The sequence below is a fragment of the Nycticebus coucang genome, chromosome 10, assembly GCF_027406575.1.
Source record: "Nycticebus coucang isolate mNycCou1 chromosome 10, mNycCou1.pri, whole genome shotgun sequence".
Classification (NCBI taxonomy): Eukaryota; Metazoa; Chordata; class Mammalia; order Primates; family Lorisidae; genus Nycticebus; species Nycticebus coucang.
The window spans coordinates 37,741,258-37,758,693 of NC_069789.1; the positions used below are offsets into that span (position 1 = coordinate 37,741,258).

At 37.7% G+C, this 17,436-nt stretch overlaps 1 protein-coding gene across 11 annotated transcripts in view; it reads right to left on the reverse strand.

Annotated features, from left to right (window-relative positions):
• Positions 1–17,436, reverse strand: part of MIA3 (MIA SH3 domain ER export factor 3) — a 65,288-nt gene that overhangs the window by 20,447 nt on the left and 27,405 nt on the right. For 9 of the 11 annotated variants that reach the window (XM_053608146.1, XM_053608145.1, XM_053608143.1 and 6 more), the window contains exons 5-7: positions 16,578–16,739; positions 14,061–14,206; positions 1,581–1,712 (exon numbers count right to left, since the gene is read on the reverse strand). In XM_053608146.1, coding sequence (XP_053464121.1) covers positions 1,581–1,712; positions 14,061–14,206; positions 16,578–16,739 — 440 coding nt within the window. Of the gene's footprint in view, positions 1–1,580; positions 1,713–2,720; positions 2,997–14,060; positions 14,207–16,577; positions 16,740–17,436 lie in introns of those variants that run through there. The other 2 variants (XM_053608149.1, XM_053608147.1) reach the window with 1 other exon arrangement.

The following is a 17,436-nucleotide window of genomic DNA, read 5'->3' on the forward strand; positions in this document are numbered from 1 at the left end:
AAGCCTCCTTTGTCTGCTTAAACTCATAGTAACAAGCACGTAGAGACCAAGTTTCCAAAAGTCAAATGTTGAGGCTGAGGAGCACCAGTTACATACAGAGCCTAACATAACCTTGTGAACATTGTAAGAGGTGTCAGAATTTTTTAAATGGGAGAAACAAGAGTGAGATACATAAAATGCTTCCACCTTTTCCCTTTTGTTCACCTTTCTAGTCTCCCTTTGTCCTTTTATCTGAAGAAAGGCCCCCCTAAGGTTAGAGAAGTCCTCATAAGAATCCAAGAAAAAAAAAAACACTTTTTTAAGTGATTTTACAAATCAATTGTGCAAAGAGAGAAAACTTATTAACAGTATGTCTGATATAATTAAGAAATCAGAAAAAGAATATTCAATTTTAGAAAGATCTATCATCATGCTTTTGGCCACTTAAGTTTCAACTGAAACCTTTTCAACTGCAAAGCTTATGTACACATTATATTAAATAACTATGAAGCAGAATGATAAACAGTATAATCATAAGTATACACACACATATATATGTCTGAAAGAAATTCTGCACAGAAAAATAAGACTCTAAGGAATAAAAAATTTAATAATATGTCTTTGGACATTACTAATGTATGTCCAAATAAAAAGATATTTTCTGAGTATAACAGCACATGAACAAATCAGAAAATCTGGGAAACATATTAAATTACCTCATCTCCCAGACACAAGATTTTTTTGCAACATTTGTGTGTGGGGGTGTTCATATGCACATGGCTTATCTACACATTAAAGTCTTTGTTTATTTTTTCCACTTAACATTAAATTGTGACCATTTGCGGTGCCACAATGTCTGTGATATACATAAAGCCACCCAATACCCCATTACATTAATTTATGATAATTTAACAATTCTCGTACTATAGTGTATAGTAGGTTGTGCCAAGTTTTCACTTTCATAAATACTGTTCTAGTTAATGCTGTAGTACAAGATCTTTAATGTATGATTGGCTATTTCTTTAGGACAGATTACTAAACATGACATTAATACTTTACAAAAGTTTATGACCACTTTTAAGGCTTCTAACACATGTTACTAAGCTATTTTTCAGAATGGTTATAAAAATTCCCAATTCTATTGACAATTGTGCGTACAATGTGCCCACTTAATTCTCAATCTTTTGATTTTGATATAAGGGATTTATATATGAAAGATTTCCCATTGAGATCATACACATTATCTTGCTCACTTAAGTTATTATCACCACAAAAATAATACTAAATTATTATTATTTTTAGAGACAGAGCCTCACTTTGTCGCCCTAAGTAGAGTGCCATGATGTCACAGCTCACAGCAACCTCCAGCTCTTGGGCTTAGGCGAGTCTCTTGCCTCAGCCTCCTGAGTAGCTGGGACTACAGGCACCGCCACAACGCCCAGCTATTTTTTTGTTGAAGTTTGGCCTGGGCCTGGTATTTTAAAGTTAATTTAAATCATAAGCATTAATTTGTGTTCATGTTTGCAACTATAAAAGAAAAATAAAAGGGCCAGCGATTATACAACAAATCTTGTATTTATAAATTAACTTAATTTACTCACAACAAGGACAGTTCTACAGAAGAAAATGGCAAATGAAGCAATTCCCAAGAAGGCAGTGATAAGTACAGGTTTCCATGGTAGTCCATAAAAATCAGGCCCAGGCTGAACATCATCAGTCAATGTAGCAACTAACTGAAATGGACATATTAGAAATAATGAGAAACCTGAAAGGAATTTAACAATAAATCAGTCACAAATAATTATCCATACAAATTCTAAACCAACTTCTATCAAATAATTACTCCCTCAAAAATCTTCCAATATCTCCCACTGCTTCAAGAAAGACATTGGGAATCTCCTATTTCTTGTTTGGCTTGTAATGTTTTTAAGTCTTATGATTCTAAATGTCTCTAAGTTGAGGATATAATTCGAGTCTGCAACATGCCCTGCCACATCACACTGTCTAAACCATGGCTAGAATCACTCTGAATTATACTTTTCTCTTGGATAACTTGGTTATAATTTTTAAAAACCATCTAAGACAAAAATGTAAATATACACATAAAAAATTATGTGTATATTTACATTTATATATGTGTATATATACATTTTTTACATTATGGCTGCAAATAAAATCAATAATGATAAAAATAAATAACACACATTTATTCCTCTAAGTTCTAAATCCTAAATCTATTCTACTTTTACATAAAGAACAAATGCTGAGTTCAGGAAGTAACTGGTAACTGGTCTAGATTAACTACTCCGAATTTAACTATCTTCTATAAAACTCAATGCCTTAATTCTAACTGTTTCCTCGAAGACTGCAATAACCGCCAGTTCTACTTGCCCAGCGCAAGTACACCATTACAGGGGCCCCATCCCACAAGAGAGCGTATGGGGGTGGGGGTGGAGAGGGTTAGGGGAAAAGACCCGCAGGCCTGCTTCCATCATGACTACAAACCAAAATACTACAAAGTGCCTGTCACTATGTAAGTGCTCACCAATAAAATGAACAAGTGATGAAACCTTCTCAAACACACTCTTCATTCCCTGTGCTAAACAGCACAGAAACGTCCTGCCTGCCTCGGGCCTCACACATTCCATTTCCATTTGTACCATCAGCGAACCCACTCTGCTCAGAACTCATCGACCCTCCTGCTACAGCTGGGTTCCCTCCCTGGAAATCGGGGCCGTCACCTCCAGCAGCTTGGCTATGAAAGCTGCATAGACAACGGAAAGGGGTCCGAGAAGCTCCGGGTCTCCCGGGGCAGCGGTGATAGAAGGCACTGTGGCAGGTACTGAGTCCATTGTGTAAGGACAGCTGATTGGGGAGGCGACGCTTCCCGGAATGGCACTGGATACCGCTGTCTGTCGCGTTTCCTCTTCGGGAAAGAACCCGGTTGAAGAGACGGATTGCGGTAGTGAACTTCGCCTTCCCCGGCTACTCTTTCCGCCCTACGCCGCGTATAAAACACGTCATCAGATAACGTCCCGGGGCGGACGTCAACGTGCCATCGCAGGCCGAGCCCGTGAGGGCGGGGCCAGAACGGAAAGAACCAACCAAGAAGCGGAGCGGGGGAGAACTGTGAATAGAGCCTAGCAGAAGAATCAAAGTAAAGGGAGGCGGAATGCCTCCGGGGAAGAACTGCCAATTTAAAGGAGGACCACAGTGACCAGACGAGGGAGCTACCTGCGGGAGGATGGCGAGAAGAAAGGCTGACCTTGCATACTGCCCACAGCTGGACCCTCGCGTCACGGCGTGCTGAGACACCAGGCACCTGCCCTACAAGTCCAGGCAGGAAAGGAGGACACCTCTCCCACCCACCTCTGAAGGACCGGGGCGCAGACTGGGCTGCCGCCTCCTGGGCGAACCCTTCTAACCTGTCCACTTCAGTTCACTGCTTACTTTTCCGCTTTCTGAACTCCAGTTACTCAAGTTGTCTCCCATTCTTCCTGACACTGTATTTAAAGGCCTAAGGCCTTTAAACGGAACCCCTATGCCAAGGGGCTTCTGTGCTGTTCATTGTTCACAAGGTTAAATTCCCAGTGTATTAGAGTAAATTTTTCCATGTATTATGTGTGGGCAAGACCTTGCAAATTATGTAGTATGTAATTTATGTATTATACATTTTGGGGGCACCTGCCCACAAAAATTGCAAAGTTAAGAAATAACAATCTAAGAAAAAATATTTGTAACATATTACAAAGGAATAATATTCCTAAAATATAAAGAGCTTTACAAATAAGATAAAATGGTAAGCAAACGGGTTGAAGAAATGAACAGATCTCAGGAAAAGAAGTGCAAGTAGCTTAACCTCACTTACAATGAAAGAACTACAAATTAAGCCTACATGGAGATACAATTTTTCACTTATTTTGGCAAGATGCAAACATTTAACAACATACTCTTGCTGAGAGAATGTTGGGAAAGAAGCACTCTCATACATTCCTGATTATTATACAAAAGGATACAATCCCTATGAATGAGAACTTGGCAAGGTCTCCCAAAATAATTTGTATGCCTACTGACTCAACAATCCCATTTTGAAAGATCTATCTCAAAGATACTAGGGATACAATAACAAATCCTGAAAAGATACATGCACAAACCTATATTATTCCTTTGTTATACATAACAAAGGACTGAAAACAAAATGTCCATCAATAAAAGAGATGTTGAATAAACCAAAGTATACTATAAAGCTATAAAAAAAGAATAATTTTCTATACTGCCAGGGGATAGTTTCTGAACACTTTTTTTTTTTTGCAGTTTTTGGCTGGGGCTGAGTTTGAACCTGCCACCTCCGGCATATGGGGCTGGCGCCCTACTCCTTTCAGCCACAGGCTCTGCCCCTGAACACACTTTTTAAAAATAAGATGTAAAGTATTTATAGAGCACTACTTTTATCAGTCAGGAGAGATAATTTTTTTATAGCTTTGAGATAAAATTGACATTGAGTAAATGACATGAATTTAAATTGTACCATTTGGTAAATTTTGCTATATGAAATACACCTGTGAAACCATCACCACATAGTGAACATATCCTTCACCTCCAAAAGGCTCCTCTCATCCTCTTGGCAATCCCATCTCTTATACTTCTTCACCCCTTCCAGATTAATCCTTTTTTATATATTTGATACTCTTGTACATAGAATTTTTAAAATTTCAATTTCCAACTGTTCATTGCTAGTATTATTATACAGAAATACAATTGCTTTTAGATGTAAATCTTTATCTAGCAACTTTCCTGAATATACTAGTTCTAGTAGCTTTTTTGTAGATCTCACCAGATTTTATGTATAGACATTCACATTATCTGCAAGTAAAGACAATTTTCCTTCTTCTTTCTGGATGCATTTTATCTTTTTTTTCTTGCCTTAGTAGATTGGCGACTGCCTTACTGTCAAAGTAGACCACATCTTTCCTTCTTTTGCTTCAGATCTTGGGGAAACACATTCAGTCATTCACCATGAAGCATGAGGTTAGTTCTAAGTTTTTCATAGAGGCTATTTCCACGAAATAAGTTACTTTTATTCCTAGTTTGTGTAATGGTTGGTTTTTTTTTTTTTACATCACTAATGTTGAATTTCTTTCAAGTGTTTTTTTCTGTTTCTATTGAACTGAACATTTCAGTTCTTTTTTACATTTGTCAATATGGTGAATTACATTAGTTGATTTTCAAATGTTAAATAAATCTTGCATCGTTAGGATAAAAGCTATTTAGTCATGTTATATTTTCCTTTTTATACATGGTTGGATTTGATTTGCTAAAATTTTATTTAGAATTTTTGTTCATGAGAGATAGTGATTTGTGGTTTTCTTCTTTTTGTCTTATTTTGGTGATGTGTTAACAATGGCTTCAGATGAGCTGGGAAGTATTTTCTGCTGTTCAATGTTCTAGAAGAGTTTGTGTAGAATTCTTCCTTATAGATTTAATAGAAGTTACCTTTGAAGCCATCTTGGCCTGGGATTTTGTGCAAAGGTTTTTAACTATAAATCTAATTTCTTTAATAGCCTTAAGGTTATTGAGGTTATCTGTTTCTTCTTGAGTGAGCTGTTGCAGTTTGGGCCTTAGCTAGGAATTCTTCGTTTCACCTCAATTGTCAAATCAATTGACATAAGTTGCTCATAACAGTCCCTTTTTATCATTCTCACATCTGAAGAATCTGTAGTGATGTCCCGCTCTGACTGCTGATATTGGTTGTCTGTACCTCCTCTCTTTTTCCCCTGATCAGTCTGGCTATAGGTTAATCAATTTTATTAATCTCTAAGAACCAGCTTTTGGTTCACTGATGTTCTCTATTTTCCTTTTGTTTTCTATTTCATTTATTTATGCTCTCAACTTTTTCTTTTCTTCAGACTACTTTGGGGTTAATTTGCTCTTCTTTTTCTAAGTCTCCTATGGCAGAACAAAAGTCACTGATTTGAGACCTTTCCTTTTTTCTAATATAGACAGTGCTATAAATTTCCCAGTAGTGCTTTAGTGAAATACAAATTTGATATGCTGTATTTCCATCCAGCTCAAATACTAACTTTCTCTTTGATTTCTTAACTCATATGTTATTTAAGGAGTGTGTCATCTAGTTTCTGAATATTGAGGGATTTTTCAGATCTTTCCATTATATGATTCTCTGGTCATATACTGTGATCAGATAATATACTTTGTATGATTTGAATCCTTTTATATTTATTAAGACTTTTTTTTTTGAGACGAGAGTCTCACTATGTTGCCCTCGAAGTTCACAGCAACCTCAAATTCCTGGGCTTAAGTGATTTTCTTGCCTCGGCCTCCCAAGTATCTGGTACTACAGGCACCCACTACAATGCCCAGCTATTTTTTGTTGCAGCTGTCATTGTTGTTTAGCTGGCCCAGGGCATATTTGAACCCGCCAGTCTCATTGTATGTGGCTGGTGCAGTAATAACTGTGCTATAAGGGCCGAGCCTATTAAGACTTGTTTAATGGCCTACAACATTGTTTATCTTGGTAAATGTTTCATATGCACTAAAAAGAGTATGAGTTTTGCTTTTCTTGGATGGAATGTTCTATTAACATGAATAAAGTCAAGTTGGTTGATGATGATTTTCATACTTTCTAGATCTTTACTAATTTTTTATTTGTTCTGTTATTGAGAGAAGGTATTGAAATCTCCAATTATAAATGTAAATTTATCTATTTTTCCATATAGTTCTATGACTTTTCTTTCCTTCTTTCTTTCTTTTTTTTTTTTTTTTTAGACAAGGTCTTTCTCTCTTGCCTGGGTTAGATAGAGTACAGTGGAATTACAGCTCACTGCAACCTCAAACTCCTGGCCTTCTCAAGTCTCTTGAATAGCTGGGGACTACATATGCATACCACAATGCCCAGCTGATTTTTTTTTTTTTTTTTTTTTTGAGACAAAGTCTCGCTTTGTCACCCAGACTAGAGTACCATGGTCTCAGCCTAGCTCACAGCAATCTCAAAGTCCTGGGCTCAACCAATCCTCCTGCTTCAGACTCCCAAGTAGCTCGGACTACAGGCACATCCACCCCACCCAGCTAATTTTTCTATTTTTAGTAGAGATGGTCTCTTTTTGCTCAGGCTGGTCTCAAACTCCTGAGCTCAAGTGATCTTCCTTCCCTGGCCTCCTAGAGTGCTAAGATAACATGTGTAAGCTACTGCGCCTGGCCTTTCTATCACTTTTTGCTTTTTGAGGTCTATTATGAGAGGCAAAAATCATTAGGATTTTTATAGTCTCGGCTATCTGGCCCCTTTATCATTAGCAAATAACTTCCTTTATCCCTGGTAATATACTTTGCTCTGGAATCTTCTTTGTCTGGTTTAATATTGTCATTGTGGCTTTCACTTGACCAGTATTAACACAGATACCTTTTTCAATGTTTTTAGTTTTAACGTTTTTTGTGCCTTTTTATTTGAAGATATCTAGTTGGGTTTGCTTCTTTCTTCTTCTTTTAATTGGGTTATTTCCAGTTACTGTGGTTATTGATATGGTTAAGTTGAAGCTTAGCATCATCATCTTTTTTACAATTTGTTCTTTTTTCTCTTGTCCCTCTTATTCTGCCTTCTTTTGGATCAACGAATTTTTTTAATGACTCTAATGTATCTCCTTTGATGGCTTATCAAATGTAGTTTTCATCTCTAGAAGTTTGATTTGGGTTTTTTTTTAAAATACCTTTTATGTATCTACTATTTGTTATTCTAGTGATCCTCCAGGGCTTATAGAATGTCTTTAACTTATCAGTCTACCTTCAAATGACAGTATACTATTTCATGTATATAACAAGAACTTTACAATAATTACTACCATCTCTCCTTCCTCTCACCTTTACACTATTGTCATATATTTTACTTTTACCTAAATTCTAAGCCCCATACTACATTGATATTTGTCTTTAAACAATTAACTTTTAGGGATATTTAAGTAATAAAAAGTATATATATATTTACCCACATGATCATAATCTGACATTTTTCATTTGCATGGCTCCACTATTTCCATTTATTGTCATTTTCTTTATGCCTAAAGGACTTCTTTTAACATTTCTTATGGTGCAAGTATACTGGTAAATTCTTTCAGCTTGTATATGCTGGAAAAATCTTCACTGCATCTTCTGTTCTGAAATGTATTTTGCAGGTCAATAAGGTACTACTCCACTGCATTCTACTCCACTACATTCTCTCATACAAGAAATGTGATTTCACCCTTACTTCAGTTCCTCTCTACATAAAGATACTTTCTTCTGTGGTTGCTTTTAAGAGTGTTCTTTATCACTTGTTTTGAGCAATTTGATTCTTATATATCTTGGTGTCATTTTATTCATGGTTCTTGTGCTTGATCTTTACTGAGCTTCTGGGATTGACAGGTTAATGGCTTTCATAGATTTTGGAAAATTTTCAACCACTATTTCCTCAAGTATTTTTCTGAATTCCCTTTCTCCAATGATTCCAATTGCACATATATTAGGTTGCTTCAAAGTGTCCCACAACTCACTGTGTTCATTTTTCTTGAAGTCTTTTCCCCTTCTGTGTTTCACTGTGCATAGCTTCTATTGCTGCATCTTCCAGTTTCCTAATCTTTTCATCTACAGTGTCTAATCTGGCATCAGTCTCATTCATCCAGTACATTTATCATTTCGGGAACTGTGTTGTTTTCATCTTTAGAAGTTTGATTTGGGTCTTTTAAAAAATACCTTTCATGTCTCTACTTAACTTCTGTAGCATCTGAAATATAATAATAATAACTGTTTTAATGTCCCCACTTAATTCTGACATCTCTGGCAATTCATGTTTGGCTTTGGTTAATTTTTCTTCTCATTTAGGTTGTATTTTCTTGCCTCTTTGAATGTCCAATAATCTTTGATTGGATATCATACATTAAGAACAAATATTCTTAAGCTTTGTTTTGGGATTCCAGCTAAGTAACTTGAAAACAGTCGATTCTTTTGAGTCTTAAGATTTGTTAGGCAAGAGATTAGCAGCATTTAGCCTGAGACAAGACCCCTCTAAGTACTCTAGCTAATCTGCCTATGATCATGAGGTTTTCTCGGCACTATTCCAGGCCCTGTGCCAGGAACCATTCCCTCTAATCACTTAAATGTTTTTTCTGAATTTCAGTTGTGGTGTCACACTCACATGCTGATCAGTATTCTGTCTCTCCCGGTAGCTGTCTCCTCTTGCTATTCCCCTGTGAACTCTCCCCAGCTTGGTCTCCCTGACCTATCTCCTCAACTCACTGGACTCCACTCAGGCTTCCCCTTTCTGTGTCATGACCTGGGTACTCCTAATGCAGTAGGCTGGCACAAGTGTAGAGCTCATGGCAATTGTTCCTCATCTTTTAGGAATTAATGTCCTTTGTTGCCTGATGTCCAATGTCTTGATTTGTTGTTTCATTTATTTTGTCTGGTTTTTTCTTTTTATTTGTTTCAGTTTGAAGGGTTAAGCTGATACCTATAAAGCTATCATGGCTGGAGGTGAAAATTGTTTTTTTTTAATGGTAAAATAGATAATGAAATAAATTTTTAAAATTACCTATGGAGAAAGGTAATAACAGCATGGATGAAACTGAGACAAAAGCTATAGTTCTCCAAATAGACCCTGTTTTATGAATTGACTTTGGTTTTTATAAATAACAAAAGAAAATAAAACAAAAATTTTCAAAAGCAATCCCTAAAAACTGAAAGCAAAAATGAAATAATTAAACTAACTGTATGTCAAACTGTTGGCAGGACCACAGAAAGGAAATACTTCAAACCCATGCTAGTGGCATACAGCTTAAAGACAAAAGAACTATAAAATGTTCTTTAAATATTTCAATAACATACTGTTGGTGATAGTGTTGAATTTGTATTTTAATAGTTATATGAATATTGTAAAATAGGGTAAATGATTATGTTGCTATCACTGAAAACTGGGTTTTCTAGCATTGAAGACAGAAGATACAAATGTAAGACAGAGAAGTGAAGTAAAAATCTCTCTGGCTTCCTAAATTTTGATTGGAAGTATCCATATGACATTATGATGAATATCTGCATTTAAAAAAACCCCACATATTTCCTAACTTCGTCCTCTGAAAAGTCCTAGAAATGATGGCCAAGCCAAAAGCAATAAGCAATCACAGCACCTAGAATGTAATTTTTAAATACCATTTCCCGTTAAAAGGAATGAGAGTTCTTTAGAGAAACAGTTTCTTCCAGATCTGGACAGAAAACATACAAGATTAATTTGGAACATTCTGTCATACTAGAGAGCAATGAAGGTGGCAATGACCATGAGCTAGTGTCAGAAGGGCCCAGAAGACAAGCTGAATGAGCCCAAAATGGGAGAAACTGATCATCAATAAGAATGCTTACTATTCTCCACTGGACTGAAATACTGTATACCAACTGTTTTTAAAATCATAATGTTTCTTAGAAAAGAGACAAAAAAACCTTTAAACATTATTGGATGATACTTGTCAAACTCATTATTTTGTAAACTATTTAAATGAAGATAAAGAGTTAAATATTTACCCTGCCCTAGCTATACAAACCAAGTTTCAGTGTAAAGAAGAGTTGATCATGAGTTTCTCTTTGCAGAAGTAACCCACCCTTTAATTGAAGAAGGAACACCATAATCAGAGTATCATTGTTTTGTAACCTAGAATACATTAACAGATCTAGTCAATAGTACTAATAACCAGTAATATTAAAAAAGGGAACACTGAGATTTTAAATGCTTCCTAAAGGAAGTACACAACATCTCCTATTAAGTATTCTTGTCGAATAAAATTGAATTTGAATTTTGACTAAGGATACAACTACCAATTCCCAGGAAATATGAAGAACCAAAGAAAATATGCATTACTGGGGATATGTAGTTAGTAAAATCTAGGCCATGATATGCCCCAGAAGCCAAACAGAACTGTTTCTTCAATGAATACATTGCAACAACAACAAAATATATGGTAACTAGTATGAGACTTGCCCTCCCATTACTAGAAAACTAGACAAAATATAGTTGTCTAGTGACACATGGAAAACAAGGAAGGGAGCCCCACAACCACCCACCTTTCTACCTGGAGGTACTTTCTTGACCTCAGTGCAAGGAAGGGGAACACAGGCAGAGTACACCACTCTTGCTGAGAAAGCAGAGATCAGAGTTTGGGGAGACTGAGGTACCTGAAATAAGATGGAGGCTATAAATGAAAAGAGTTATAAATGAAATCTGCAAGATGGACTCCTTAAGCCTTGGCAGAATTCTAAACCACAAGTGTAGGGTAAGATTCTGTGAGGATGAGCAAAGAACAACTAAAGGAAAAAAGAACTGAAGCGAAACAATTCCCAGAGTTTTCACAGGGCTAGGAAACATCTGTATTCCAGCTAGTCAAAGTAAAAAGACACACCAAAAAAGTACGGGCAATGAGCACGTAGAAAAGTGCTCTGTATCATTAATCATCACAAGATACAATTAAAACCATAAAACATACCCACCGGAATGGCTAAAACTTAAGACTGATAATACCAATATGTTACAACATTTGAACTTCAACAAGATCCTGAATGAACAAGAACAATTTTTCAAAAGAAGTTGGTTGTACAACATTATGAATATATTTAGTGCCACTTAACTATATACTTAAAAATGGTTAAGATGTTAAATTTTATGTTATGTGCATTTTACCACCATAACAACAATTGAAGAGAAACAGGAAGAGAGGGGATTTTGGTTGTGCCAAATAGTGAGTGATAGTAGCAATTATTAAATTGGGTGAGGGGGGCCACAGGTTCTTTGCTTTGGTATATGAGAAATTTTCCATGGTAAAAAATTAATACATTACTTCAAATATTTAAAGTATTACTACATAAAAGGGAAATTAGACTCTATAGAAGAAATAATGTGGGGGAAAATTTGGAGTTAATATGAGAATGAACTAGCCAAGGGAAGAAGGGGTACCCTTGTAATGTAGGTAGTTTACACTAGGAATTGTTGATACAAAGGCCGCAGGTATCAGAGCTGCAGTGGAGAAAATTAGTGCCATTAGTGATAAGTTGGACTAGGAGGCTTCTACAGTCTCTTTCAACCCTGAGGATTCTACTGACTATCCACCAACCATTAATTTATGAATCTCACCTCTGGTGCAGTTTTCCCATTAAAATTAGCACTTCATTACTCCTGAGCTGTATCAGATAATTATCTATACAACTTATCTGACACTTTACATAAACTATTTCATATAGTCTCCATTTTCTTGCAACCTTCAATATATTTGATAAGCCCTTTTCTTAAAGCCCTTTAAAAAATCAGAATTGTGCTTTATGCCTCTTGGAGTCTTTTATTCCTATCACAATGTCCCATACATACTTGGGCATCAGAATGCTTTTCTGAAAATCCCTTTGAAGTCTGTAATACTGCACCCTTCTATCTTGCCATTCATGTCCGTTTCTTCCCCCATTACACCCCAATCACAGAGTATATCCTATACCACACCCTGTGCCCTTACCCAGGCGTAGAAATGGGGTAGCTGAGTATCTAGAAATACGGTGAATAAAGAATTTCTTCCACATCTGGGGCTGTTAAATTTTTCAGTGATGATTCATTCTGATAATCAAATTCCGAATTCTCAGAATGCTGTAATTATGGAAAATTTCACATATCTTCACCCATGTGGCTGTCACCTCCACAACCATGGGGAAAACTGAAAAATGGTTTGGCTTTCCTACATATTTCCTATCCTGGTGGCCCTTGTCCTGAATCCTCCAGATATTCAATGTCTTTACATGCCCTCTGACCACCCAAATGAGAACCAGGCAGAGGACGAGACACTATAAAATGCCAGCTGCTACATCAGACTTCACATCATCAGGTCATTTAATTCTGACAACGGAGTAGATACTGTCTACATTTTTCAGATGATAAAACTGAGGTTTAGTTTAGTAACATGCTAGACTTCTACATGAGAGCTTTGGGATTTAAAACCAGATCATCCTGGCCCAAAACCCATGCATTTTACAGAACAACGACAAAAACAATAAACTCTCTTTTCTCCACAAGTCCTGAAACAAACAGAACCTAGGAAAAAAACTACTTTTGTTGAGGAGGACACTTTCTCCATAGCTCTAAAGGGCAATTTGGGCTCCAACTTCTGAAAGCTTACTTTACTTACTCATTCCTATAATGTACCCTCCCCCCACCAAAAAAAAAAATCCAATTTCAAAAAGTACCACAAGGGGGAGCTAAGTCCTAAAAAAACTTAAGCTTCCAGGTGAACCAAGTATCTCATTTGGATCATGACTGTTCAGAAAGATCTGAATAAATATCATGTCATAAGAGACTCTTTCCAAGAAACAGATCTGACCACTCTCTTTCCCGCATAAAACCTTCCAGGGATCCCCACTGTTAACAATCTGACAACGTTTATTATGTACAATTTCCCTTCTGACTTGCCCCGGCCGCCCTCCAACAGATGGGCCCATCTGACCCCACACTGTGACCACAGCAAAGACTCCGCTTCCCCAAGTTCCCTTCCTGCACACCTCTGTTTCTCTGAACATGTTATTGCTTCTGTCTGCATGCTGCTCCTTATGCCCATCCCCACTGCCCCCTCCCCTGCCCTTCTATTCAATAACAAACTATACTGTAAGCTCCCACTGGTCCTCCAACTCAGTTAGACCACGTCTCATCTGACTTCGGGCCTTTCCTGTCATCCTCCCACCATGACGAACCACCATACGCCACATACTGTTCTACTATGGGGTGAATCATATTGTATCAAGTGAATAATTTTATCTCACAGCTAAACCGAAAGGTCCCTGAGAGAAAGAACCATGCTTTCCAGGTCTACACATGTCCAGGCCTGGCTGCAGCAAATCCTCCTCATGTGCTGAGCTGAGAACCCACTTCACAGTTGGACATCCCTGTGGCTCCTGTCAAGGGCTACCTTCAAAAGATAAGGAGCCAGTTCCACAAAAACATTTCAAGTTCTTCACTCATGTTCAAAATCAACTTAAAAACTACAATAATCAACCTGCTAGCTGAAGAAACCACTTGTCAAACTTACCGACTTAGTTAAATAAAACAGGAATGAATATATTAAAAAGACTGCATTTTCCAGCGGTGTAACATTTGCTGCCTCTTCAGCATCTATCTCTAGTTGCTTTTTTGCATCAACAGCATTGGCAGGAGTGCCTTCTGTCGTAATCAGCCCTAAAATTGATTACATGAGGAGGAAAATAAATATTTTATGCTTTAGAATAAGAATTCATTTTAAATATTTATTAAATATCCACTTGCCGCTGTGCCTGGAATATGTGGCTATAAAACAACTGTACAGAGAAAAAAATCCAGGATACCAATTAGAGCCAACATACCCTTCAATTATAAAATGGACCCATCTCCAACCCACTCTACCCCCACCCATCTCCTCCAGCACCTCCTTAGTGATGTAACCACTGTCACAACCTCACAACCACATTTGCTCATGGGAATTGAGAAAAACAGAATTTTATGCCTTCTCCACATAGACGGTCACATCCAACAAACACATAGCTAGTGCTGGTGAAGCAGTACTGTGTCAGAGACTTCAGAAAAACAGCAAGGGAAAAAGAGTGAGCATCAGTCTATAGACCTGCAGGTGGAATGCACCAAGGTTTCACTCACACAACATCCGGCAAACAGCAGGTGCACAATAATTGTTTACTGATTGGATGAGTCACAGCAGCATAAAAGAGAATGTGGTAAATGCCAAGAGTGACTAAAAGGAATTGCTCATGGGGTAGGCAAATGGTTTGGTCAGAGGCCAGTTTCCAGTTATACCTAAAAGGATTTCCACATGCCAGGGTGGTCAGGATTTCCATGTGAGTTGTAGGAGTCTGAGGCATGTTTTGCAAACAGCCAGGAGTCTAAACTAACATGCAATTATAAAGGAGGTGAACTAGTTGCCTCTAAGTCTATCCTAAGATTCCCTAATCTAACCCTAAGATTCCATTCACTATGTGAATTCAACTTCTGATAAAGTTTCCCCATTTATGTCAGCATCTCAGTCACTGAGATGCAGTACGGGACAATTAGGAAGATTTGACTATAGAAGTCATAAAGGCCATTTTGTAGTGTAACTTAAAAGAGAGGACAAAAGAATGTCTGTTAATTCTGTACGCAGAATTTTCCCTAACTTTGAAAATTACTGAGCAATAGAGTAACAAGTGTATATGATGCATGACTCATATTCAACAAGAAGAATCTTTTTGAGTGAAGGAGTTTAGAAGTATATATATTCATTATACATGAATGCAATGTCCTCTGGAACATGGGAGACCTCTGAAATGTCTCAAAAATTGGTAGAATGCTCCTCCGTACTGTGACTTCTCCTATACTCTGTGCATTTGTCTTGGGGGGAACGTGTCAGTGCAGTGGTGCCAAGCCCTGCAGCGTCACACAGTAATGCTCTAACTTCCAGACTAGAGTCCTAAAATCACAAAACAGTAATGGCATCCTATGTCACCATCACCATTTCAAACTGACAAAATAACACAATTAGCTGTTCTGATCTACTTGTAAAATCTACTACAAAAATTAGAAAGCTGCTGATACAGGAGGGTTTGGTTTTTTCAACTATTTTTGAAAACATTTTCTCATCTCCCACTAGATACTTACTGTGTGCCATGTGTGGTAAAGTACTCCTCACAAATGTTGGTCTACACTGGGTTATTACACACTGCAAAGTCCCTACTGGCTCCTATAAGCTAAACACACCTGAACCCCTTCACTGGGTTTTACAAAGTTTTATTTACCATGTCCAAATAGCAAATGAAAATAAGAACTGCATTATTCTGTCTTCTATTAGAGAAAAGGAGGGAAAGTGAGGAAAACACAGCATCTGTGAGTTTAGAGCAGGGTTTCTCCAACTCTAACATGCATCCACTCCGTCTTCCTTGGAGGGCTCGTTGAAACAGATTTCTGGACCCACCCCCAGAGTTCCTGATGCTATTGATCTGGTTGAAAACTACTATGTTAGAGTGTAAGGTCTTTTAATTACATTTTAGATTAAAATAATGCATAAAAGATAGTGACAGCCAAGCACTGGTTTGTAGATTAGTTATAGTCTCTGGCCTCTTTTCAATATATATCTTTTTCTTTTTAGAGACAAGGTCTCGCTCTGTTACCCAGGCTGGAATGCAGTGTAAGGAGCATAGCTCGCCATAGCCTCAAGCTGCTGGGCTCAAGTGATCCTTCTACCTCAGCCTCCCAAGTAGCTGGGACTACAGAGGTGCACCACCGCTCCCAGCTAATTTGTCTATTTTTTGTACAGATGGGGTCTTGCTATGCCACTCAAGCTGGTCTAGAAATCTTAGCCTCCAATGATCCTCCCACGTCAGCCTCCCAAAGCACAGGGATTATAGCCTTTCCATCTGTCTTAATTCCTACTTTTCTCTCAATTCATTCTGGCTTCTTTTTTTCCTTCAATTTGTACATATCGTATTATTCTCCCCTCTCTTTCCTACCTTTGGCAACAAATCTCCTAGAAGGTCTTCCATGTGATTATGTCTCCACTCTGTAGAAAAAAATTGGCAAAGTTTACCTGGGTCCAAGTCTTTCTCAGTATTCAACTTCTGCGACACTTCTGCGGCACCCATGTCCCCCGTCACAAGCTGGTCCAAGGAGGTGTACTCTTCAGGAACCTGCATATTAAGTTCTTCCACATTTTCTTGAAAGAAATTATCTTCATGGGGTGGCTTCATCTCTGCAAGTGACAGGAAAGCACAGGCTGGCACAGCTTGCTGACACTGCTGATCAGCTAACTCCTCATATAGGGCCAGGGCACCCCAGTGTTGCGCCCCTGCATGGACAACTCATGGGGTGCAACCGGGCAGAGAAATAAAAGTTTCAGTTTCTTTCATCCCACTTGAAGAATGACTAATCTACATAATAAAATTTATTTAAAAGTATTTCATAAGTCAGTATGTCTATGGTAGGGACTTTGATAGCTCCCCTTGGAAAACTGACATATATGTGCGAATAAATGTGCAAGAGTCAAGAGAAGAAATGTGAAAACACCTGTTCAACACAGAAAAAACATGAATTCCTTCAGACATGCTCTTCTCAGAGTTAGTACAGGAAAGGGCATTCCATGCCAAGGCAACTTGCCAAAGCACCTTTCAAATACTTTCACAGTACCTCTAAGAGTTAAAGAGAGCAAACCTGTCTCCTTTCCCCAGAGGTTTAGGGCATAGTCCAAAGTGACCCATATCAAAGATGAGTTTCTTTGCAGCCTCATATTTCACCCTGAAAATTCATTTGAATTTTGTATTCTTATCCAAAATATATCTGCTTTGGTTAAATGCAAAAACACTTCCCTGCACTAACTTCTCAGGAAAAATTAGCACTCTGGGGAGATGGATTTTCCTGTGGCTTTATGTTCCCTTGGTACTCTACCACAC